The sequence below is a fragment of the Cyprinodon tularosa genome, unplaced genomic scaffold, assembly GCF_016077235.1.
Source record: "Cyprinodon tularosa strain WSP-4 unplaced genomic scaffold, ASM1607723v1 ctg268, whole genome shotgun sequence".
Classification (NCBI taxonomy): domain Eukaryota; kingdom Metazoa; phylum Chordata; class Actinopteri; order Cyprinodontiformes; family Cyprinodontidae; genus Cyprinodon; species Cyprinodon tularosa.
In genome coordinates, this window is record NW_024038972.1 from 311137 (window position 1) to 338194 (window position 27058).

The 27058-nt window shown below is 37.1% G+C and overlaps 1 protein-coding gene and 1 long non-coding RNA gene across 3 annotated transcripts; one reads left to right on the forward strand and one right to left on the reverse strand.

The window, feature by feature from the left end:
- Positions 1–484: 484 nt before the first annotated feature.
- On the forward strand, positions 485–18854 carry napepld (N-acyl phosphatidylethanolamine phospholipase D). 2 transcript variants are annotated; one of them, XM_038289367.1, is made up of 10 exons: positions 485–702; positions 7062–7140; positions 7293–7397; positions 7495–7635; positions 9607–9831; positions 9925–10028; positions 10140–10305; positions 10505–10653; positions 12352–12466; positions 18621–18854. In XM_038289367.1, the coding sequence occupies exons 1-10, from the start codon at positions 566–568 to the stop codon at positions 18750–18752; spliced, it is 1353 nt and encodes a 450-aa protein (XP_038145295.1). In that variant the 5' UTR covers positions 485–565; the 3' UTR covers positions 18753–18854. The 2 variants fall into 2 exon arrangements, with proteins under 2 accessions (XP_038145295.1, XP_038145296.1); XM_038289368.1 differs by lacking the exon at positions 485–702 and adding an exon at positions 3524–3799.
- LOC119786201 lies at positions 12295–25333 on the reverse strand. Its single transcript, XR_005281159.1, has 6 exons — positions 24386–25333; positions 23000–23046; positions 18977–19029; positions 18627–18780; positions 15959–16045; positions 12295–12459 (listed from the first exon to the last, which is right to left on the reverse strand). It is a non-coding gene; the product is annotated as an uncharacterized LOC119786201 (long non-coding RNA).
- Between the last annotated feature and the right edge of the window lie 1725 nt (positions 25334–27058).

Sequence of the window (27058 nt, forward strand, 5' to 3'; positions counted from 1 at the left end):
TACATCCAATTAACACATTTATGGGACAAAAATATGTTGGAAAAAAGAATGGTTAGTAGAAATAATGAAATCTGAAGTCATACAGTTTATAGTTTCTGTACTTTCCCAGTTTGTGGTTGATGCTTTGTGGACATGAGCTTTCAATGTTAAATAGAAATATAATTTACTTAGATATTTTATACGGGCCAAAATTTAATTTATAACCTTCAAGGTATTTATACCTTTTTTTTGTGTGTGGATTTTTTGTTGACAAGATTGTTTTACTTCTAAAATCAGTTCGATATTTCTGGTTTTATTTGCAAACTATAGAAAAGTTGAAAATGCTTCTAGGTTATTGTAATTTCGGAAGCTAAATTATTTTTAAAGATTATTTGAGGGCTTAATGAATCGGAAAAACATGAAACTTTATGGGCTAATGTAAAGTCTTTGGATTTCCGATTGTCCGTGAATGCACCTGACAGGAAGTTTCTTCTCCGGCTGAAGCAGTTCAACACGAAACTTTGCGTGGACCCAATATTGCCCAATTTAAACAAAGTGTAAGAATGTTAGCACACTTTCTGTTAGAATGGAGATCCTCCCTTTTAAATACTTTCGTATATGTGAGCAGAGGTGTAAAATATGCCACGCGAGCGCGCCGCGGACTTTGGTGAACCTGGGATTAAATTACCTCCAGGTGTCCTTCATTAGATGGTGCACCTCAGGGTAAGTTTTATTTATGAGATAAAATGCATTATTTGAGGTGAACTTGACAGAGATCTTGCTTCTACTTCTGGTTGTCCTGGTTTTTTGGTCGTATTTGACATTTTGCCATGCTTATTTAGTAAACTGCTACCTGGTTGTAGGCTACCTGCAGTGACGTCACCTCGTCATGCTGAATGCTGAGGCTGATTTAAGATGTTTACATTTAGCTCATGAGAATGAACACCCAAAATCAATTTTCTGATTTCCTCGTCCATTTTTATTTTTTGGGATGTGATGTGTAATATGTTCTTGTGTGTGTGTGTATATATATTTTACTGAACTAATGTGTCTTTTGCTGTTGTTCAAATATTCCTTAAATGCACAAATAGGGGATTAATCATATAAAGTATGCAACTGCTAAGGAAACTGTTAAAAAGACCTAGATTGTCTGACTTTTAAAAAAATTATTTAATTTACTATGTAGCCTTCAGTTACGGAAGAGGATTGGAGCCACTGAAAAAAAACCCTGTAATCTCAGAATTCTGACTGTAATCTCAGAATTCTGACTGGAATTCTGACTGTAATCTCAGAATTCTGACTGGAATTCTGACTGTAATCTTAGAATTCTGACTGTTATCTAAGAATCCTGACTGTTATCTCAGAATTCTGACTGTAATCTCGGAATTCATACTTTTTTCTCAGAATTCTGACTAATTCTGACTGCAATCCCAGAATTCTGACTGTAATTCTGACTGTAATCTCAGAATCCTGACTGTAATCTCAGGATTCTGACTGTAATTCTGACTGTAATCTCAGAATTCTGACTTTTTTGCTCAGAATTCTAAATTTATTTTTCAGAATTCTGACAGCCAACAAACATGTTAGCATCCAGCCATTGCCATGTCTGTTTGAAAGACTAAACTAGCTCTCTTATTTTAATCACCTTCTGCTCTTCCATTAATGAAATAGCATCACCAGGGACCCCTCAGGCACGTAAAAAAATCACCTAATTCCGTCATTTTCCTCCAACGTGTTACTGGCCCTCTCACACAACTCACATCTTTGTCAGTGAAGCTCGGTGCTCCCACATCTCTTCCTTCATGGTGCCCATCTACAATTAGATCCAGAGTTTTGAGTTCTAAGATTAAAGTCAGAGTTCTCAGATTAAAGTCAGAATTCTGAGGAAAAAAAAGTCAGAATTCTGACTTTTTTCCCATATTAAACTGAAATAATATTTAAAAATCAGTTAACTTTTTTCTATTTTTTCCAGTGGCCCTAATCCTCTTCTGTATTCAGTAACTATAGTGAATTTAAAGTTTTTTTTTTCAGTTTTTAGTTTATAAAATACTGATTTATTTAGGTTAGTAGTGATGAACATTATTATTCTTTACCTCCTTAATTCCCTGAGTTGAGAGAGATCTTTTTTGTTTGTTATATTTATTCTAATTCAGCAATTTCCCCATATATCCTTGAAGTCATACAAGGAAGCAGTGTGGTTACAGAGTGTTTCTTTTAAATGCATCTGCAGTTATATTAATTCCTAGCGTTTAAACTATCAGAGGATTAGAAAGATGTGAAATCTCTTTTAGGCTTTTCTTAAATTGTTTAAATGTGTAGATTTGTCAATAAAACAACAACAGCAACAAAATATTCTACTATTTGGCATAGGTACATTTAGTCAATCTTAACCAGAGGTGGGTATAGATCTCAAAACTTTTACTAAAGTAAGAGTAGCACTACCTTAACACTTTTTTTTTTTTTTTTTTTTTTTACTGAAGAAGAAAATTGTCATAGAAGAAATTATTCAAGTTTGAGTAATAAAAATACTTGGTAAATGACATATGATTTAATGATCAACATTAGAGTGATAGTTATGTAGACATTCTTGGATTAAGTATAAAATAAAGCAATATATATAAATAAAATGATAGCGGGAGAAGCAAATATCCATATATATATATATATATATATATATATATATATTTATTATTTTTTTTTAATAAACTTATAAATGGATCAGGTAAAGATAGAGCAGTAAATTTATGATAATGGATTTTATGTCTTTTTTTAAGCAGTTTTAGATAAGGTAAGAAATGCCTGTATTGCACCACAGTGAGGTCGGATGTGACAGTGGCAAAAACAAGTAGAGAAAAAAAAGACATAAAAACTCGCACAGAATGTCATGTAAAGCTAAAACAAAACAGACATCTATGTGAGAAGGAAAAAAGAACATGTCTATGCTCTGTATTTGAATCTGCTTGCCTTTGCCAATGGGAGTTATATGTAGCCTAATTTTGTGGTAAGAAATACACCTCAAGGTTGACTGTCAATATAAAGATATTCATTTGCTGTTGATATTTTAAGCAAAGCTGGTTGCTTACATTAGTTTGATAAATTAAATATTTATTGGTATTTTAAAATTATTTAATTTAGCCAACTTTCTTAGCCAAATCTAAAACGATGCGAATGTAATATTGAACGTAATATCCTAATTTTATGTGTGTACACACGTATCTTTGTGTCTATATGTATGTATGTGTATATGTATGTGTGTATTTACATTAGTATATATGTATGAATGTGTATATGTATGTATATGTGTATGTATGTGTGTATATATATGTATGTATGTGTGTGTGTGTGTGTGTGTGTGTGTGTGTGTGTGTGTGTGTGTGTGTATATATATATATATATATATATATATATATATATATATATATATATATATAAGGACGTTGTTTTATCCAGTTTTTTTGGGGGGGTGTAGTCATCTTGGATGTTATTGGCGTCTGTGTCAATGAACCGCCGCGGTTATTGGTGAGGCTGAACGGTAGTCACGTGACCCAATCTTTGACGTCACAGGAACCGGACTGGTACCGGATCGTTATCTTTATCCAACCGCATTACTAAGTGAACCAAAACGTGTCGCTAAGAAGCGCCCTGCCTGCATATTTCAGTCTGCCGCACCTCTCTTGTTATCGCACAGCTGTCAGCGAACTGTCAGCTCTGAGTATGCCACCTTGATCTCGGTAACACGGTGTAAAGCTGACCCAGCAGACATGGCGGCCCGGTAGACGACCCGGTTAGCTTAATCTCGCTGAGCTCCTCTTTTATCCAGGTAGGTTATATGAATACATGTTTTTTTGTAGCCTGTAACGTCCACTGAAGAGATTGTGGCATTTTAATTGTATTTACAGCTTGTTTTGCTGCGGGTGTATTTGTAATGTAATTATTTAAAAGGTATTTTTTGTGAGACAAACCGTTTTAATGGATTTACCGGTCATTTGATGTTAGTTTGAGATGTGCGCGCGCCCCATGCAACAACTGAATGAGGAAACTGATAACGACGCTTTCCTGGCTGCATTTCTTCTGACTCTCTCTTTCTGCTTTAGTCTTTAGTCATGAGTGTTTTCACTTTGTTGTTTACTTCACTACGTCTGTCTAAATGTTCAGGTCAGCCACAGGGCACCATTGTTTTCCCACAGACTCTATACACTCCATTCATGAGGCTGAGTGCACCATCAGCAGGCTAGAAAGACATGGAGAGTCAAAGTGCATTTCCTGTGCTTCTGTTTATGTATTAGCATAGAGAGATTATATTTATTATGTGAACCAGCCTCTGTAATGTAACTTGGCGTTTTCTTTTAAGCTGTGAGGGTTTTGGAAATAACTGAGTGGTGTTTGGAAACCTAAAAACAGGATAGGGAGGGGCTGTCATTAGGCTTGCACAAGTACTTTAGGTGTGCACTTTTCCTGAGTTGTTGATTTCATCTGGTGTGGTCAAGAGCTGTTTGAGTAGCTTCCTATATTGTAGGATGCTCCTTGGGTTGTCCCAAAACTTCCTTTAGAACCCAGATTAGATTGAATAACATGTAGTGCATTTTACTTGGTTTTTATGTGATCTAGCAACAGAAAATTTTGCATAAACTTAAAACTCCTTGGGGAAAAAAAACATGTTTTAAAATATTTGTCCTCATGGGTAAATACTTAGAAGAAGAAATTAGAAATCAATTCTGCTGCAAGTACAGCCTCCAAGTCTTTTGTTTATGTCTTCAAGGTGTAAATAAAACTACATGTACAAGCTGATGCTTTTTTGGTAAAATAGTTCACTATTTTACCCCATTTACACTACCCTCAGTTCACCATGCCAAGCTTGGTTCCTTATGACCATTTACACGTCACGCTAGCACGGTTCCTCGCCTCATTGGCTACGTTCACACTGCAGCCTGACGTGACCCAGATCCGATTATTTTTTTTTTTTGGCCCATATGTGACCTGTTTCTGATCTTTTCATGAGTCTGAACAACACAGAATAAATTTTTTTCCCAATACGACCCAGCCAAGTCGCATTCATCCAACCTGAACGCCATTAATACACGACAAAGGTCACTATTCTGGGTCTTGCTATGTAGAAGCGGTAAGAAAAGCAACAACCATGCGGTCGATGATGCGGAGAGCAGCATTTATGTTTAATCTAAAAGATTGTGTTTTTATGATTGGGAAAGATCACTCGATGCTATGACTGCAGTTCACATAGAAGTCGCATCTATTTGGAAATGTGAACGACAACGCAAAAAAATTGGATTTCACAAAAAAGTTGGAATTGAGCATTAAGTCCTGCAGTGTGAACGTAGCCTTAGTGGCGATCTACAGTCCTACTGCTCACTAGTGGTAAACAAGCAAACCAACTTTGCGGCGCCCCTAACATTCAGGAAGTTATGTTTTGTTATGATTGTGATATTTCATTGTTTGCGGAGAGTCAGGCGAAGAAGGCAGCCTTTGGTGAATTTATTTGACAGACTGCTTTTGGGTAGTGGATACAACAAACAATAATCTTAATTAGGGCTTACAGACGCAGGAAAAAATGACAGACGTTGAGGTTCATCACACTGTTAGGCAGAGTCAACACTGGAAATCGTGTGGCATGGTAGGGAAGCTTGTATTTTCGTGAGTGTCTGAAGTTTCATGATTATGGAGGCTGACTGTGAGGAGGTGAAGAGGTCTGCTCAGGCGCTCTTCGTTATCTTAGGACCGTGCCAGAAATGAACTGTGCTAAGCCCTACTGATGAACTAGTAATGGTGCGGTTAGGTTGTGTCTGGCACGGTCCGGTTCAGTTGTGCGTACCATTTACACTCAACAATTATCTTGGTTACTGTGCTTGGACGATCTCGGCATGGTTTCAAAAGGGTAGCGTAAAAGAGGCTTTAGTTAGACTGGATGAAGAGAGTCAGTAAATATCAGTTTTTAGGTCTTAGTCTTAGTTTCATCAATAGTTTGTGGGCTTGCCACAACAAGCATGTCCCTTTTTTCTTTTTTTTTTCCTCAGCTCTAGCATTCTTTCTACTTTCTCAGATGCAGCCGATTTGTGGTGAACATGACTAATATTCCTGCAGTTTGTCCCTCCTGAGCTGTAGAACTCAGAGGTTCCTCTAAAGTCACAACCCTCCTTTCCCTCTTAGCATAGAGGTGAAGTAGGATGTATTAATTCTTCCTCTTTCAGATAATTGATCAAGCATTTGTCTGTAAGATGTACCAATTTCAGTGACTTATTGTAGTAAATGGTTGCAGTGGTATTTATTAAAGAACATTAAGGTTAAGGTGGCTGAATGCAAATATACGGAGAGCCATTTCATTCAAAATTAAATAAATAAATACTGCTATTGATAAATTGTCAATAAATAATAACCCCATGAATAAAACGTTTTCTTTTATTATATTTCAAGATTTGTATTTATTCAAATACAAATATCTATCTATCTATCTATCTATCTATCTATCTATCTATCTATCTATCTATCTATCTATCTATCTATCTATCTATCTATCTATCTATCTATCTATCTATCTATCTATCTATCTATCTATCTATCTATCTATCTATCTATCTATCTAGATAGATAGATAGATAGATAGATAGATAGATAGATAGATAGATAGATAGATAGATAGATAGATAGATAAAATTACACCTCAGCCTTATTTCTTTCTGCATTCAGTAAGAATACAAACTGTAAAAGCTATTCACTAATTGCTTTATCATTTTCTGCCTCAAATTGGGCGACATAGCTGATTATACAATCGAGACTAATGTTGACTTAACAAAGGTCATTTTTTGAATTTGAATGAAATTTGAAGCAGGACATTTTCTTCTAACGACAGGCTTTATTTGAACACTACCCTGATAGTTGACGATAAAGTGTATGCAAATTCTAACAGTTTAACCGTGGGACGTTATCACACCAGCAGAAGCAAGTGACTAAGAGGCATCAAAGTGTAGCCTGTTTTTTATGTATTGCACCTGTGAACAAAGCAGGTGAACTGTCTACCCCGCTGATTGTGATTAAGTGCTGACGGTGTCCCTGTGTGTGTGCAATGATAGGTGTGCTGTTGGTAGAAACATGGAGAAACCATCTTCTTCTGACAGAGCAGAGCTCAATGAGGGCACAGCCCTGGTGGAGGTAATGATCAACACTTTATTTATTACAATGAATTTGACTCTGTAAGTAGGAGTTAGCTGGGGATACAACATATGAAATATAACATTTTCTCTTTGAGTTTGGTGCTAAATTATCAACAAGTAATGCCTTTTAAATCTCTCTGTATTTTTAAGGATGGTGAATTGCCTCAAGGTGCTGAAGGTGGAAAGGTAGATCCTCGGACACTGAGGAAGAGAAGCTCCTCCCGTAAGAGTTTCCGCCTGGACTACCGACTCGAGGTAACAACCTTCCTCCTACTGTGTGCTCCAATCTCAAGACGTGTCCCTTCAGAGTGGAAATAAATGTAATGTTGAGGTGTGTTTATTTTGAATGCAGGAGGAGGTGACAAAGTCCTGTCGGGACAAACATGGGCGCTGGACCAACCCCTGGCCAACATGGCGCTTCCCATCCTACTCCATGCTCTTCAGGTTTATGGTTCTGGACAAAAATCACAGCAATGTGCCAACTAGCACAGAGGTAGGCACCCACTGACTTGGTAAAGCTTGTAAACAATTATTGACTTTATTTTACTGAAAAGGATCCAGAAGGTTTTAAAAAGACAAATTTGATCATCTGACTGTAGGGAAACCACCACTGTGTTTACGCAGTCAGTAATAAGCGTTGTCACAAGCTCATCTCTCCCAGCTCTGTTTACAAACATGGCCCTGAGCTGACGCTGTTATTTATAGCTGCTTCTGGAAACTCTGCTGCTTTCATTGAGGGATTATCAGGCCTCAAAGGCCTCTTTCACTTAGCAAAATAAACAGAAAAAACATTGAAGGCTCCAGTTGCAACACGTAGATAGTCCAAAACTAGATGAACAAAATACTTTTATGCAAAGTTAACACCATTTTAGTTTATAACAGTTTTATTTTATTTAATAGACAAATGATCTGGATAAATTATGTAAAATCTGGCAAGTGTGGCATGTATTTTTTTCAATCTGCTGAGGCAAAACTTGGAAAGTAACATTGGATAGCAAAGCATCTTTGTATATCTATTTTCACAGAGGTGTCACGTAACAAAGTACAAATACTTTGTTACATTTATCTCTACTTTCTACTCCTTACGTTTGTAAAACTAGACTCGTTAGTTTTGTTTCATATTCGCTCAGAACCATCAAAATAATTTGTTTCATCTAGACAATTATTTTGTTTTTGGTTGGACTCAGTGCTGCTCCAACTTGTTGTTTGCCACCTACCAAAATAAATTGTTTTTCAAAATGATGCAAAGTTAAATTTGACACCGCCACCATTAGTTATACAACTAAGAAAATCAAGTCTAAGAAAATTATCCAGAATTCCAGTAAAGCATCTGTTCTTTAAATTTTTTCCTGCATTACTTTTACTTTTTACTTTAAATAGTTTTAAAAATGTTACTTTTACATTTTTACTTGAGTAAAAAGCTTAAGTTGATATTCTAACTTCTACAAAAGTGTTTTTAAACAGTAGGATTTATACTTCTGCTTGGTAATAAACATGAATATTTTGACACCTGCATTTTCAAGTGTTGCCACTGATTCTCTAAAAGGTTTAGGTCTAGACTTTGACTTTGCCGTTCTAACACAGATATGGATTGATTAAGAAGCACTGGGTCCATCCTCTTATTACCGATGCTGCCTCTTCCTTGACCTCCAAAAAATGTTCTGTTTAGACTCAGACTGGGCAATAAATCAATATAAAATATGTCAGATAAATGTTTTTAGTAACTTGACTCCGATCCAGAACAACATGATATTCTGGAGGATATAGTTCTACTTCGACTCAGCACCGCTTCAGTTGTAGGTTCTTTATAGACAGTGAAGACTTGATGTCTTCACGAATCATGTTGCAGAACTGCGCTGAAACACTCGTGATTGACGTTTTTTCACAATGTTTAACTTAACATGCCGTATCCGTCTTTGTCTTCTTGTGAGGAGTGAATATGTGAGCGGGGCATATTGGCTCTGACAGCTTTTCTTAACTGCATGTGTTTAGCTCAACCCACCTTCTCATCAAACCTGATAAACCTCCATGTCCTTGCTTGGAAAAAAAAATATATATATATATACATATATATATATATTTTTTTTCATGGCATGATGCATGATGCTGATTTTCCTGTTGACAAACCTGTGCTATTGATTTGTGCAGTTCCATGCTGTTGTGATTAATGCTCCTCATTCTCAGCCTGTCAGATGTCGGTTGGTATAGAAATATGTTGCACTACTTTTTTTTTTTTTTTAGCATCAGACTTTATTTTGCTTTAGTGTGACAAAAGTTTCAAAGGTTAATCACATATACGCTTCTGTAAGGTGCCTATTTGCCAAGTTAGTGGTGCAATGATTCAGCAGCAGCTTTTGGTAATCCCACTTTTATGATATTGACACTGACAAAAACACCAACCTGCAGGATGAAAGATAAACTTGTTTTCAACACTGTTGACGGTCATCGGTCTCTGTTCCCACAGGTTCTTGACAGTGAGCTCCCTGTAATGGAGCCTTACTTTGTCCAAAACCCACAAGTGTTGGACTCTCATGCTGGTATGAGGGTAACCTGGCTGGGCCACGCTACAGTTCTGGTTGAAATGGAGGGGGTTAATATTCTAACAGACCCGATTTTTAGCCAGAGAGCATCGCCAGTCCAGTTCATGGGGCCCAAAAGGTACAGAGGACCCCCCTGCACAGTAGAACAGGTTTGAGGATTTTATTCTATTTTTTACTCCAAACCAACAAACTAATTTATATCAGACTTTATTTGGTTTAACCCACTCCTGTCCTACAAACAGCTGCCAAGGATAGATGCAGTCGTCATCAGCCACTCTCATTATGATCACCTGGATGCTGGATCTGTTAGCAGCCTAAATGCACGCTTTGGAGCAGAGCTACGCTGGTATGTGTCCCAAATGATTCAGCCACCGTTGTCTCCTTTCTGTCCAGTCTTTGTGAGGTTGTGTATATATAACACTCCAGACCTTGTAAAATAGGATGCCTGTTTTAACAGGTTCGTGCCTCTGGGTTTGATGGACTGGCTCACCAAGATGGGCTGTGAGAACGTGATGGAGCTTGACTGGTGGGAGGAGAACTGCGTCCCAGGTCATGACAACGTCACATTTGTCTGCACACCCTCTCAGCACTGGAGCAAGCGGACAGCGTGGGATGATAACACGGTACTTGATAAGAAATGTTACAGTATTTATATTATCAGTTTTGTTTTATAAACTTCAGTGATATTCTTAGTGCTGTGGAGTTACTGTTTGGAAAATAAGCAGAAATGGAGATTATCTGGAAAAACTAATAATTTTGCCAGTATTTTTTACTTTATGCAGTCTGTAACTCATCCGTTTTTCTTTTAACCGTGTGTTTCAGTCTTTATGGGGAAGCTGGTCTGTTTTGGGTCCCAACCATCGATTTTTCTTCGCCGGTGACACAGGCTACTGCTCATCTTTCCAGGAGATCGGACGTCGCTTTGGGCCATTCGACCTAGCAGCGATTCCAATTGGGGCATACCGACCCAGGTACAGATTCACACCGTTGCATACAGCAGATCAAATATTGTTGATGTAATTATGCAGAAGAGTATGGAAGACCAACTCATACCATTAATTGCTCCCAAAAACGCAATAAACTAAAAAATGTAGGTAGAAATTAAATTAAATAAATGTATGTCTTTTAGTTAGCTTCTTTATTTATTCGCCTTTGTAATAATTGCCTTATTTATTTGTCTGGTATAATCTTCAACTTTATTTATGTGCATGATATATTTTTGTCTGTTTTTTTCTTCAACGCTATTTATTTCTGCCTGTCATTTTTCCATTTATATGTGTGCATTTCTGCCACCTTATGCAAATGAGAGGCTGTGTCTTAGAGGGTCAACTTCTGCTCATTGGTTGGCGGCCCATCTTCTTAACTCGCAGAGCTCAGAGTATTACGTTAATATTTCTCTTTTCTGTTGCTGTTGTTAAATAAAAGTAAGTTTAAAGATCATTTGAGGCGAGAACATTATACTTTTAAGCATCCCTATATGGTCTATTTACCGATTTTATGCGTAATTTGAAAAAGACATTTTCTGAAGTTGAGGACCGCAGCGGCCCTCTCTCGGCATTTTTATTTGGCAAAATGTTAATTTGATTTGTGTTTATCTGACTGTGTTAATTATTTTTATTCCCCGACTAAATGAAAAAAGTAATAATTTATTATTATCGAGAGACTATTAATAACAGGAGGAGAAAAGCAGCTTTAGACGAGCCGAGCATGCTTCTGTTCCAATTGACCCAGATCTATGCTGTGTGCTCCTGTTCTCCCAGAGTCGAGACTTTCCTGGGTTCTTCTCAAGAACATACTTGACGAGAACATGAGTCCATAGTCGCGTTCTTATTAATTGAGAAACGGCCACTGACTTCAGACTCTCATCTCCTCCTGTAGATTTGACCGATGCAGTAAAATTCAAACCAACCAATGAGCAGAAGTTGAACAAGACACAGCCCTTCCTCATTTGCATAATGAGGCAGAAATATAAAGAATAAAATGGACAAAAATATCACATGCACATAAATACATTATTAAATAAATAAGGTAATTGTTACAAAGGCGAATAAAGAAATATCTACATTTGTCTTACTGTATAATTTAATTTCTACCTACATTTATTTATTGTATTTATGGGGGAAATTAACTGTATGCTTATTTATTGAGCATTTATTTATTTCTGTATTTATTTTTAAATATGGCAGAGTTGGTCCTCCATAGTAGAGTAATCCAACGCTAAAAAAGGAAGAGAATTAAGTTAACAAAAATATCAGTGGCAACTTAATTTTGTGAAGGAATTGTAGAGCATGGAGATTATTTAAAACCCCAAATTAATATGTATTCCATTTTCTTAACACTGTTTTGAACACAAAGCGGAGCTTCACAATCCTAGTCAGTTGATCTGTCATGTGCACCGACAGCTTGAGAACAGGATTTAGTAAGAGCCCTGGAGATAATGATGACTGTAAGTGTTAGAGCTCAGTGGAAATAATCATCTTTGATAATAGAAAAAGTCAGCTTCTCTGAGCATATGCTGCTGCAAAAAGTCTTTTTAGCCTTAACTTATATGCCAAGCTTTGTTCATAAGGTTTATTATTTTTGTACTCCAGGTAAAATCACAACTTGCATGTAGTTTTAGCATTTTATTTCAAACAGAATATTAAGCAGGATTCCTGTTGGTGTTTCAGGGATGTGATGCAGGGGCAGCATGTGGATCCAGAGGAGGCTGTTCAAATTCATCAGGACCTTCAGGCTAAACAGTCTGTCGCCATACACTGGGGGACCTTCGCCCTTGCCTACGAGGTAAGATTTATATTTTAGTCACAAGTAGTTTTCTTAATAATTACCTAAAAGTATTTGTAGGAGACTGTGTGGTATAAATGGACTATATGTCAAGCTCCTGTCTTTCATTAATGGATGAACTGATCAATCCAGGTGTGCGTGACCTCTGTAACCATGAGGAGAAGGCCAGACACACCCGGATTAATCAGTTAGTCCAGTAATGAAAGAAGCTGGGGGGAGTTTGGCATAGAGCTCATTACTGCCTTAACAATCAGGTAACGTGGCTAAGTTTGTGCCACCAGCTCACCTGATCCCTGTGCTGCTGATTAACTATGTAAATGAACCACACTACCTGCAAATGCATTGGAAAAATATGACTTTGAGCTGGTGGCACAAAAGAAACATTCACCGACATTTCACTTTTTTATTTCAAACCAACTGTCTACTTTGTCCTTAAGGTGTAGGTGGACAGAGTCTTGTCCAGCGGAGATGTAACTGCATACATCACACCGTTCATCTTAGGTCTGGGGGTTTTGTTTTTAGGATGCACTAGCGTCTAAGGGTCTTGGTTAGAGAAAATCCTGGAGTTTTTTTCAGACACTCCAGCAACATATGTGATGGTTATGTTTTTTGGATTCCATTGCTGATTTGAAGAGCATCTTTGATGTGTTTCCCTTCTGTTTTAGTAGGGACATGCTCGGCCCGGTGTTGTAAGGTTCTGATGACTGAAAGTTTGCATGCCAGTGGGTCAAAAAGAAGGTATTGGTCTGTGTGAGTGGATTTCCATCCCCTTCCATGCTCACCAAACAGTCCAGAAAAGGTAGCTTGTTGATGTGTCTTGTGAAAGCTTCCATTTCTTTTAGCTGGATTTTGATGAATGTGTCATCCACATATTTAAACCAATGGCTTAGTGGTGTTCCTCTGAAAGCATCCAAAGCTCTCTTTTCCATTTCTTCTATGTAAAGGTTGGCTACTATTGATGACACGGGAGATCCCATGGCACAACCATGCTTCTGTATTGTAAAATGATCCCTGAACTTGAAATAGGTGGTGGAAAGACAAAGGTCGAGTACAGTAGGGATCTGGTCAGAGTGAAATTAGTCCTGTTGTAGACATTTCCTGACTATATACTGCCTCTGATAAAGGTATGTAAAAAGACACCAGGGTTTCTTCTTTAAATGTTTGACTTTATTTGCAAAGTCTTTGGAGTTTTCTATGTGATGCGTTTCCCACCAAGGGGGGGCTAAAATATTAAGTTGTTTAGCAATGTTATATGTTACTCAGTTGATGCTGCTGAAAAAGGGTCTGAGTGGTGTTTCTTACCATGGATATAATCTAAAATAAGATGAACAGCTAGTGACCTAAACAACAGGACTAATTTCACTCTGGACCTTTGTCTTTCCGAAACCTGTTTCAACAATTGTAGCCAATCTTTAAATGGAAGAAATGAAAAAGAGAGCTTTGGACACTTTCAGAGGAACACCACCAAGCCATTGGTTTAAATATGTGGATGACACATTCATCAAAATCCAGCTAAAGGAAGTAGAAGCTTTCACAAGACACATCAACTCGGTTGACCACGGCAACAAGCTACCATTTCTGGACTGTTTGGTGAGCATGGAAGGAGATGGAAACCTAAACATTGAAGATTAAAGGAAATCGACTCACACCACCCACTGGAACGCAAACTTCCAGTCATCAGAACCTTACAACACCGGGCCGAGCATGCCCCTACTAAAACAGAAGGGAAGCACAAAGAACAGAAACACATCAAAGATGCTCTTCAAACCTGTGGATATCCAAAAAGCAAGCAGCAGAACATAACGGTGAGAAGATTAAACGCTAAAACATCACCATCCCATATGTTGCTGGAGTCTCTGAAAATCCCAGTAACTTTCAAACCTAACAAGAGGCTTGTGCATCCTAAGGACAAAACCCCCCGACCAAATATAAGCAGAGTGAGAAATGCTCTGATCTTGATATTAGAGAAACCAAACAACCTCTCCACAAGTGCATGGTTCAACACCTTAAGGACATTCATTTGAGGACCAGAATGTAAACATTCTGGACAAAGAAAACAGATGTGAAGGAATCCATTTATGTTGAGAGAAAAACCGACAATACAGTGATAGAGTTGATTCCTTCCCACTATCATCTCAATCCTAATTGCAATGCAGGGGACCAAAACATTTCGCCTGGTAAGCCAGGCCAACAATGACCCTAGTGACTCGGTTTTCAGAGTCATAGGCCACTATCAGGTATTGCAGGCTAACAAAGACCTCAACGATTCCCCATTACTTAGAGGTGGACCTGTTTTTTCAGTTCAATTTACATGTTTTCTAAGCCAAAACATCTTCAAACTTGGAAAACAATGTCCAGTGGTTTTTTATTTTTACTTTTTGGGAATGGCTATAACCTGGATGACTGAGAATCTTCATTAGCAAGTGGAGAAAAGTACATCTCAATAGTCATCTGTCAGGCAGACCCCCGTCACTGGGAATCTGCCATTTTTTAGGTGGTTAAAAACCGCAAGTACCAGAAAATTAAAATTGACATTTCACCACAATCCACTAAAAAAAATATATATTTTAATTTTATGCTAACAGCTCTGCAGGAGCAGAGATCACAGCTTTGTTGTCTTGCTCCCAGATCAGCTTCTTCAAATAGAGAAGTAGATCTTGGAGCTGGCAGGGAGACGGATGCTGCGATCTATGCAGATCTGTTAGCATAAAAGCCAGGAAAATTAACTTTTTACTGGACTGTGGCAAAACAGTTTAAAATAACTATATGAATGTTAAATTTTATGTTCTAGTACTTGCAGTTTTTATCACCCCAGTTGCTACAAACTGCAGCAAGAAATCCCAGGTTGATTTTCCGCCTTGAGGGAGCTATGGCTGGATTCCCAGTGACGGCTCCTTGGCTATGAACTGCATGGATGTTTGGAGATGCACTTTATATAACTCATCACAGCATCTTCCAATGTCAACTGCCCACACTTTGTTTTAGGCACATTGAGGCCACAATTAAAGATAAATGCCCAAAAGACTGAATCACACTCTCCCAAATGGAAAGTTAAAGTTGTGAAGATTCTCAGTCATCCAGGTCATAGTCATTATAAAAACGTTAAAATACAAACCACTGGACTTTGTTATCCAAGTTTAAAGATGTTTTGGCTTAGAAAACATGCCAAACCCCTTAGTAATTGTTGGTTGTTGAGGTCTTTGTTAGCCTGCAATATCCAATACTGGCCTATGCCTCTGAAAAAGGAGTTGTTAGTGTCATTGTTGGCCTGGCTGACCAGGCGAGATGTTTTGGTCCCCTGCATGGAGATTAGGATTGAGATGTTAGCGGGAAGGAATCAACTCTATTGCTGCGTTGTAGGTTTTTCTCTCTTAACATAAATGGCTTCCTTCGCATCCCTTTCAAACCACCTGTCTTTGTCCAACATGTGAACATTCTGGTCCTCAAAAGAATGTCCTGCATAAGGTGTAGATGGACAGCCGAGTCACTCACCTTAAGTCTGGGGGTTTTATCTTTAGCAGCTGAACATAACGGTGAGAAAATTAAACGCAGAAGCATCGCCATCCCATGCTGGAGTCTCTGAAAAAAAAAATCCAGTGGTTTGTTTAACTTTTTTAGAATTACACATCGATTTCTCTGTATTTCAGGGCATCTATGTACCAAATATTTTCATTTATCAAAGTCAGTGGACGGGAGCAGGGTAGTTTCCACAGAGACCCTGACTGGCTGTTTTTTACTCTTAACCCATTATTACTAAAAAGGGTAAAGCCCTCAAAAATGTGTTTCAATTTATTTACAGCATATTGGGTGAGCAAACCCAGCCTCTACAGGTGCTGGTCATAAAATTAGAATATCATGAAAAAGTAGATTGATTTCAGTAATTCCATTTAAAAAGTGAAACTTGTATATTATATTCATACATTACATACAAACTCATATATTTCAGATGTTTATTTTGTTTAATTTTGATGATTACAAATGACAACAAATGAAAATCTCAAATTCATCATATCAGAAAATTAGAATATTACTGAAGACCAATAAAAACAAAGGATTTATAGAAATGTTGGCCAACTGAAAAGTATGAACATGAAAAGTATGAGCATGTACAGCACTCAGTATTTAGTTGGGCCTCCTTTGGCCTGTATTACTGCAGCAATGCGGCGATCAGTCTGTGGCACTGCTCAGGTGTTATGATAGCCCAGGTTGCTCTAATAGTGGCTTTTAGCTCTTCTGAATTGTTGGGTCTGGTGTATTGCATCTTCTTCTTCACAATACCCCATAGATTTTCTATGGGGTTAAGGTCAGGAGAGTTTGCTGGCCAATTAAGAACAGGGATACCATGGTCCTTCAACCAGGTACTGGTAGCTTTGGCACTGTGTGCAGGTGCCAAGTCCTGTTGGAAAATGAAATCTGCATCTCCAAAAAGTTGGTCAGCTGCAGGAAGCATGAAGTGCTCTAAAACTTCCTGGTATGTGGCTGCGTTGACCCTGGACCTCAGAAAACACAATGGACCAACACCAGCAGATGACATGGCACCCCAAACCATCACTGACTGTGGAAACTTTACACTGGACTTCAAGCAACGTGGATGAAGTGCCTCTCTTCTTTTCCTCCAGACTCTGGGACCTTGATTTCCAAAGGAAATGCAAAATTTACTTTCATCAGAGAACATGACTTTGGACCACTCACCAGCAGTCCAGTCCTGTTTCTCTTTAGCCCAGGCAAGACGCTTCTGACGCTGTCTGTGGTTCAAGAGTGGCTTGACACAAGGAATGCGACAGCAGAAACCCATGTCTTTCATACGTCTGTGTGTGGTGGTTCTTGAAGCACTCACTCCAGCTGCAGTCCACTCTTTGTGAATCTCCCCCACATTTTTGAATGGGTTTTGTTTCACAATCCTCTCCAGGGTGCGGTTATCTCTCTTGCTTGTACACTTTTTTCGACCACATCTTTTCCTTCCCTTCGCCTCTCTATTAATGTGCTTGGACACTGAGCTCTGTGAACAGCCAGCCTCTTTAGCGATGACCTTTTGTGTCTTGCCCTCCTTGTGCAAGGTGTCGATGGTCGTCTTTTGGACAACTGTCAAGTCAGCAGTCTTCCCCATGATTGTGTAGCCTATAGAACTAGACTGAAAGACCATTTAAAGGCTTTTGCAGGTGGTTTGAGTTAATTAGCTGATTAGAGTGTGGCACCAGGGGCCATCAATTTTGAACCTTTTCACAATATTCTAATTTTCTGATATGATGAATTTGAGATTTTCATTTGTTGTCATTTGTAATCATCAAAATTAAACAAAATAAACATCTGAAATATATGAGTTTGTATGTAATGTATGAATATAATATACAAGTTTCACTTTTTAAATGGAATTACTGAAATCAATCTACTTTTTCATGATATTCTAATTTTATGACCAGCACCTGTATATCATTAGTTTGGTGAGAAATGCATCTGTTGAGCTTTCAGAGTTCAGCAGAATCAATGTTAGTCCGTCACACTGACCAACAATGGCTTACATTGCTCACTCAATGCGCAGTAAATAAGCCAATCAGATATCAGAATCTGTGTGGAAGCAGCCCACTGAGTTTAATAGATGGAGATGACAATTATAATACTTTGCTGCGCAAACATCCTGTAATAGATAGAAAAATAATGTGTTCAAATTGTGTACCCTATATTCCTCCTATTTGCACTCTAGCCTTGACAGGATCTGCTAGAAAAGGAGACTTGATTTAACTCTCAGCTAAAAGTAGGGAATACTAACAAACAGGCTAACTGCACAAATTCCTGAACTTAAGGCAGCTCCTTTCTTTCCCGCCCTTCATTACTGAACGAACCGATTTATCCAGGTGTGTCAGGCCATTGTTTTTGTGGTTACTGAGGTCAGACACATCTAGATGAATCTGTTCATCCAGTAGAGAAAGACAGGAATTAACAGAGTTGTCTATAGAGCCAATTTTACTCCGGTTATTGTCCTCCTGGCCCTGAAAACAAAAAAGCAGATCTAACTCTGGATTGATACCACAGCCACAATATAAGACTGGGCTTTGAGGTCACTCCTGTTTTATATCATTCTATACTGTTTAACAATTTATATATAACCCAAGCAAGATCATTTGTGATATTCTCTTCCTGTCTCTCCTTCATTCAGTATTACCTGGAGCCTCCAGTTCGTCTCAGAGAGGCCTTGAAACAGAAGGGACTGAAACCAGAATCGTTCTTCACTTTGCATCACGGGGAGTCTCGGCTCATAGCTTCAGAGGACAGGGACGTCTTTGAATGATGTGTCTCCATCTGTCTTTGGACTAAATCTGTAAAAAGAAACAAGACTGATGATGACAGCTCCACCTAAATAAAAATGAATGTTTTATGGTGCACATATCAACTCTTTGCCATACCACAGCTTTTTAAAGGAAATACACTCAACTGCCTGGTTGACCTTAAAATTCATTGGATAAAGTACTATACTGTTTGACAAAAAAAATAAGCCAGTCTGCGATAACTTACATGTTTCCAATAGATCTAGGGTTGTGGGGCTCTGCCTTAGAAATCTTTCACATCTAAGGAAGAAGGAAAAACAAAAAGAATTCAGCTTAACTTTTCATCTTTAGACCCACACAGAGTTACTGTAGGATTCTTTTTTTAAAGATGGTGCCATATTTGAATGTGTTGTTTTCGGATAATTTGAAAACATAAAGATATGCATTTGCCTCAATTGATAGCCTATCCACATCTCACAACATTTCTATAAACCCACAGTTAAACAGTGTGAAATCTCCACATACCACCACCTCTATGTGCTAACAAGACAGGTGCCTCATCACAGGTATTTTCAGTGAATGTTTTAGATACAACCACTTTGGACAAATACAGGCCCCCCAATGCAGAAAAATCCTATACCTCAACTATTTGTTACTTGGCTTTTTCATATGTGGTCACTTTAATTTGTATAAAATGCGAGAGCTGTTCTTATCCAACAAGAGACTAGATCGCTAAACTCCCCACAATTCTTTTAATTTCTACTGTGTGTTTTGATACATGCAGCATAATGCTGTCATCCATATAAAGTCTATTCATCTAATAATACATTTCAAGTTCATGTGCTGGTCTGCTGCGTTTAGCCTCTTTAAATGCAGAGCAAAAGATCTCAAACCTCCCTCAGTCTGAAAAGCAAGACTGGCACACCTGGTACATTTACTGTCAGTAAACGGAAAATCAACTCAGTTGGTTAAAAACTGTGACCAACCCTTTAGCAATACAACTGCCAGTGATGGAGGTTAAGAAGCAAAAAAACACCTACTAAGACATCCACACTCAAAGTATTACGATTATATTAATAGTAGACTGACTCCTAATAGCTTGTTTTACTGATCAAGAGGACGACAGGAATGATTGATGGTGCCTTCATGTGGTAGCGTATTTATGGTAAATATCAAAAGCCACAATGGAATTTTACACTTGAACTCCCATTGATGTCGTAATTTCCACTGGAAAGCTATGAAAATTCTATGATACCCAAGCTTTGTCTACATGGCGGAGAGCAGAGAAAAGATTCTGTTCTCCTGTTGTGTTTGTATCTTTCACAATGCTGTGACATAAATATGTTTTAAAAAATTTATTTAAAGTTGCATCGGTTTTTAATATGATGCATTTGATGCATCCTCTTCTTCCTGTAGCAGATCAATAGGGAAGTCTAACTGTCTCGCCCAGGTCAGGATCATCTTTGGATCCATGTTTCTCTTCTCTACAACAAAAGCGCTGCTTATTTCCTCTAAGCGAAGTGGTAGGGGTCATTTTTACCGGAACACATAAAGGCACCATTAATCCTAAGACCACCACTACACCAATCTGTTTCTACAACCAGCTCATCAATTTATCAATGAAAGAAAATAAAGAGCACTTCAACAAAACAGTCAAACACTGTGACTGAATCATTAAAAGGTAAAAGCAAAAAATTATTCTAAAATCTTAAAGATTCGATTGTTATGTTTAAAAAAAAAGATAACACAAAGGATCCATTCCAAAGACACAGCTACTATTTCCCAGATAGAAACAAAACACATTTCTATTTTTTCAACTGGTATTGCAATTTAAATCCCAGCAAAAACCTGGACTTTCATCAGAGCACGGTTCTGACTACTTCATCTCGTGTTTTCTCAGAAGGCATTGTTGCCAAATCAATCAGGCTAATTATTAGCTTCCTTAGATGGCCTACCTTTCAGATTTTGACATTTTAAAAGGAATCTGACATTGTATCAGGCTGGACTTTAATTAGGTGAGAAAATTAGCAAAAATGCAGGATTATCAACAGAGTTCTTATCAAGGTTTCTCCTAAATAGTGACTTGGCTTTAATTTCTTAGTGTGGGTTTCTCTAGGTGCTGCAGTTCCCTGTCACTGATTAAAAAAATAGCAATCAGTGATGAATAACAGGAAATCCACAGAGTACGCAAATGTTCCTTTCTGAGATAGCATCTGATACCAGACTGAGGCCAATTGCTCTGTGTGTGTCTGTTTTTTTTTTTCTGGATACAAACAGATCAATGTGAGGAAAGCCTCACACCTTGGTGGAGCTTATGACTCACCAAAGTGACATTTTCCATTTAATATTTGCACCATAGATATATGGGTCAGCTGATGATTTGTGGTTTTTGCAAATAATAAGTGTCTTAAAGGTATAGAGGAGGATTTTCTTTTTCTGGGTGGATCATCAAAATAAGAGGTCCTCCTAATTGTCAGTCATTCGGGTAATATGTTTACGTAAAGCCGTCCTACGTGCTCGTCCTCTGTTAGCTGCCTTTTTCTGTGCATGCACAGTTTTATATGGTTAGCTACGGTGTCATTGAAGCTCTCCTTTCCCTTTTTGAAAATGGCCGAGGGTTGTAAGAGAAAAAGTGTCTACGAAGTGTATACGAAGAAGAGAAAGGCCTCAGAAAAGCGAAACAAGATCAGATTGTTTTGGGAGTTTCTTTTACGCAATGGCGTACACTGAAACCTCGGTTGCAAAGTTTCTGTTCGACAGGTGAAGTTCGGCATCCTATTTGGAGAAATCCATTTCACATCACTGCTAATAAAAATTATCTACCTCTATATTGTAACTTTCTAGGTAAGATAAGTTTATTTATTTTGTAATTTGCATTTTTAGTAATACGGTGGTCACACATCCTTATTTACCCCGCAAACGTCCACATTTCCGCTGCAGCATACACATACATACATACATACATGTACCAGTAGTCTTATTTAAGGGGAAACTTTTTATGTAAATAAGGGTGAGATGAGATCCATGCGAGCGTCGTCTTATTGCATCCCCGCACATCCTTGAGAAATGGGCTTGCGCATGCTCTTGCATGCACATAATAGGTGTTCCCTCTCGGGAGTGGGTACAGGGTTGTCCATGTGTTTTGTTTTTTTTTTAAGTGGAGGGGGCGGGTCTTTGCAAAAATTCATGAAAATCCTCCACTATACCTTTATGTACATAGCATATTCTTATACGGAGCCACACTGAAATGCACATCATAGGAATTTGGGCTTTCAAACTTTATTTTGGAATTGAACCCACAACCTTCCAATTGTAAGTTTACTACACTGCCCACGGCACAACAGTACTTCTCTAAGTTCAAACCCTTTGTGTTCGGAAAATTTCAAACTTGCTTCACGGTCTCAAGTTTATTCGCTTAAACTTTTACAATACAAAAGTGTTAAAGGAATATGTTTTCATTTTTTCTTTCAATAAAGATGCCAAAAAGCTAAAAGTCTGGTTTCATCATTTACATAGTAGAAATTTTGTTTAGTTTAAAAACTCTTGTCTGTATTGTTACCCTGATTTCAAATGTAAAGCTTGTATCTTATCTCATAAAACCAAAGGTTAAAGAATTATTTCAATTTCAATGGTCAGAAAATAATAATTCATTGTCCAAAATATCAGCATAGATTATTGAGTTTTTGGAAAAATGTGGACATTTGAAGAAAAAAAAAAAGTATTCAGAAAAAAGTATTTTAAATTACATTTTTAAATCTAGAATCAACATACACCAACTATAAATTAAAATATTTGGTGTTTTATTTCTATTTAAATATTTTATAATCTATATTAGTTAAATATTACTGTTTTCTTTCAAATAAATACTGCTTTTTTACTTAATAGCCCCATTCATAACATCAGGTACTGTTCTTAAACTAATCCTAAAACACTTGCTTACTATTAAATTATTCAAGATGTGCTTTTGTGAATTTTTATTATTATTAAATTTGCCTTAAATTGTGGTTTCATAAAATATATAATGGTGAAACTTCACAGTATCCTGTATATCACAATTCCCCATTACTAAGAAACTAAGCTTACATCCAGGATCGTTTACAGCTGTTTCAGTAAAGTTTTAATAGGTTCTGTTGGATTTATCTATCAACGCAAACAATTAGAAAAGGCCTAATAATAAATGAGCTAAATTATCAATGTCAGCGCAGACAGCTACCACATGTTTGTTATTTTTAGAGAAAACTGCAGAGAAAATAAAATTGTGACCACAGACCTGTTCAGGCGATATTCCAAAGATTGTCGTCCTCCTGTTTAGCTTTGCTGTGAAAAAATAAAAATAGACCCACATAAGCACAAAATAACTTATTTTCATTGTTTTTTTTTTTCTGTTGTTTCTGCTGGCTGACACTTCTCTCTCCCACAGGTGTTTCCAATTAGCCTGATACTCTCCTGTTTCAAAAGTTTAAAGGGATATTCTGCTGTTTTCCCAGTGTTTGCCATTTTTTTCAGCTTGCATGAAAGCATTTACAAACAAAATATTAATGTTAGAACTGTAAATATACATTCATATGTTTATATTTCCTTTTTATGTATTTATTGCTGTTTTCAAGGCTGCACTTCAAAAAAATGAAATTGTCCAGAGCTGTTTTAAACGAAATTTCTTTTTGTTTACACTGGTGTATAGAAAATGACAAAATAAATCTGTCTAAAGTCTAAATTTAGTAAAAACCAACGCAAAATATCCCCTTTTACTTTTTTTTTTTCCCCATAAAGCGAACTTTGGATTAAGTTATGCATTAACTTATCTATTAGTTTTTAATGAACAATCTTTTCTGAAATGACAGAATAAAGTATTTTAGCACCTAAATTAATAAGTATGCAGACTCCCACAGTATATTCAGTATAATCCCCCCCCATCAATATTCAACTTTATTGGTTAAAAACGTGATTGAGAAAATTGCAACAAAGCAAGAACAACGCTAATAATTTCTAAAGTTTTCATTTGTTTAACCAAAAAGAAACACCTATTGACTGTGATAAATCATTAATTTAATGCTAATGCAGGATGTAATCAACTAAGATAAAGAAAACTATAGTGCAGCTGAAGGTATGGACAAGAAACGTAATTAAAAAACACGTATAAGGTTTGAGGCTGGTTTACTAATAAAATATTTAAATGTCAAATTCTAATGTTTTTTTTAAGGGTTTATACAAACTGTGGCAAAAGCTGAGAAAGACTTATGGACCTTAAAAAAAAAAGCTCAATAAAAGCCTTTCTTCTTCCTCTTCTTTTACTTCATTACTAAATATTAATTTAGGTTTATGACCTTTAAACGACAGACATGATGGAGCTTATTTAATCTGAAAATGAACACACTTAAGGTTAAGCTAAATAAAGTTTTCATTTGTACTAAATCATAATACAAAATGAAAACAACCATCTTAAATGGAAACAAACTGTTTAAACATTAAAAGCTGTTTCTTAATTATTCAAACTTAAGCATAAACTTAAAACTGACAGTATAAACTTCCATGTCCCGCTGCACAGTGTATTGAAATCATATTTGTTCTGCAAAAATTGAGGTTCTCTCCTCCTGAAGAAAAACATTGAAGGTTACAGTAACTGGATTTTCTGTATTGTTGTTGTGTGTGCACTTACTTGTTTGTCCTGTTTGTGTTGCCATATCCCAGGCGTGGAACCTGTCCGCCTTTCCGTGATGCTGCACGTTTAAGTTGGATTAGATGATGAATGGAGAAATCTTCCAGGTCCAGTCTTCTCCCTTCTTCCTCAGGAGGTGTCTCACTATAAAAAGTCCTCTAGAAATGTGTCCATCTTTTCCCTTTTTTATTTCAACCTACAAAAACTTCAGAAAATTCTTATACTACTATTAAATCTAAAAACTAATTGTTTCTCTGCCAAATCTATTCTATCTTACTTAGTGTAAATAATAGTTAATTATTTCAGAAAAGGTGGGAAACACCCAAAACATAAGAGCAAAAAGAATACAAAACCACATGAATTTAATTAACAGTGTACAAAACATGGCTCCAGTTACCGTGGCTAAACATTGAATATACAGATACATCTGTAAAGGAATCACTAACAACACAAACAAGACAGATTGAATCACGTTTGATAAACTCTTCACCAGAGCGTATTGTTGTGATCCACACATAATGTGTACGATAAATAAACAAAATCTGATTTGTAATTTCAACTAAAAATGTTTTAAATTAAATAAAAGCTGCCCAGAATCTAAAGAGACTAAAAGTTTTAGTGAAACTTAAAGGTTCATTTCAGCAGTATCTGTAATATATATGCTTACTGGTTGAGGTTAATACACTGTAGGGGAAAATTTTAATATATGCACTTTTTATATTTATACAGCAGAAAGGCACAGCTCAAAACAAAAAGATAGATGGATATACAGTTTTTGGGGTGAAACTGATAAAAGCTCACATATATCAGATGAAAAATAACCCGCAGTTGTCTCATTTTTCCACGTATCGAGCCACTGAGCTGATTCTACTCTTCAGAGATTTGCCTGGTTGTACTTTTTAATCTCTAATAAGAACCCAAATGTCTTTAAACATTAAGTTCTTTTACAGGAACACTTTCCCACCATCAAGCGATTAAGCTTAAAATGATTTCTGCTTGTAGTTTCATAGCATTAAGCTGTATTTGAAATGCTTTATTAATGACTCACAACATATTTGTTTTAACCCCAGTTCAAAATGTTCTTTTGCAATAACGGCATTAATAAATCTGCTACATAAGTGACAACAGGAAACTTTTTGCCCAAATATGCCTGTCGTAAGTTCACACCATACCTATATTTATATCTGCAGTATACCATTTATCTTGTATATCTAAATGGGTTATTGAGAAAAATATATAGTACTGTAAAATTCAGGTAGTAAAAAGGTGATATTTGGATGTTTTAATTCTTAGCAGTAAAACATATCTTCACAATCTATATAAAGTTCCCTCCTGGTTTGCATACTGAAGAAATTTGTTGAATCTGCTTCCTAAAAGGTCCACTTGAGGTGATTTGTGTGCAAACCTGTTTACATATTGAGAGCAAAGTTTTGTGGCATCATAAAACAAGTAAAGCGCATGAGAGGCAGAGGAGGAGGCCTGACAGACGTATAAAAGACGCACCCCCGCAGTCGTTTGCATTCTCCTACAAGGACAAAACAGACAAAAGTTTGCTTTTCAGTCCTGGTGGTCTTTCACATTAAAATGATCAAACATTACAAATTGTTTGTGTAAAACAAGAAAATTATGTTTATACATTTAGGAGTCTAATTTTGAAATCTTTTGGCTTAATTCATCTCGGCATAAAGGTCCTATTTTAGACTTTTGGATTTTACAGAAAGGATGTTGCTCATGAAGTGCATGAAGGAATGTTTGGTCTTTTAAATAAAATGTAAGAACTGGTAAAAGACTCGAGATTGCAGACCTCCGCCACACTGGAAAAACTATCTAGAAATAAGTAAAAATTTCTTAAATTAAGTGTATTTACCCTTAATTTGAGTAGGTAAATTAGATAGATTGCCGAGTACTTTTACTCTTAAAATAAGATATTGTGTTTTCTTATTTTTAGTTGAAATTGTCTTGTTTCAGTGGAAAAACGTCTCATTTACCTCCTCAGTCCAAGAACAGATGCACCTATTTTAAGAAAATTTGACTTAAATGACTCTAGATTTCGATAATTTCCAGTGCAAGCAGCAAATTTCTTTATTAAATAATAAATATATGATAAATAAATATCCCTATATCAAGATTGTGATCCGGATTATTAGTAGAAGAGACAGTGTGCTTGGGGCTGGATTCCTTCATCACCCAGGCTGAAGTAACCTAGATCATCAAAAAACTCCATGGTTTGAATCTTTAAAAACTCTTCTGTATCCAGATTACTTCAAGATTTGGATTGCCACCAAAATTGAATGGATGGTTCCAGGGATTCCATCCTTCTGCTGGGGGACTTCCCTAGGGGACACCTAGGGCGGCGTGATTGGGAGGAACAGACCCCCAGCTCTGAACCCGAATGGTGTTTACAGCATAAGGATGTCCATCAGGGTACTTGGCACCAGGACACCTGAGGCCAAAGGTCAATTATAGACTTTGTAGTTGCATCTTCTGACCTTTGGCCAAAATTTCTTGGAAACTCAGAGGAAGAGAAGAGCGGAGCGGAGCCAATCCGCTGGATTGAAGAGGAGGAAACCAGACAGACTTAGCAGGCCCTGCTGAGTAGTGAGGGTCTGCTGGGAACGTCTGTTTGAGCCCTCGGGTCATGTACGTGTTGCACTCCCACCTGCAGGAGAGCTT

What these genes read in the sequence shown, in the direction of transcription:
- napepld (XM_038289367.1), top strand. Translation starts at nt 566, where the DNA reads ATGGAGATCCTCCCTTTTAAATACTTTCGTATATGTGAGCAGAGGTGT. An exon ending in ATGTGCCAACTAGCACAGAG is followed by an intron (nt 7,636 to 9,606) that starts GTAGGCACCCAC and finishes CTGTTCCCACAG; the next exon opens with GTTCTTGACAGTGAGCTCCC. An exon ending in TTTGGAGCAGAGCTACGCTG is followed by an intron (nt 10,029 to 10,139) that starts GTATGTGTCCCA and finishes CTGTTTTAACAG; the next exon opens with GTTCGTGCCTCTGGGTTTGA.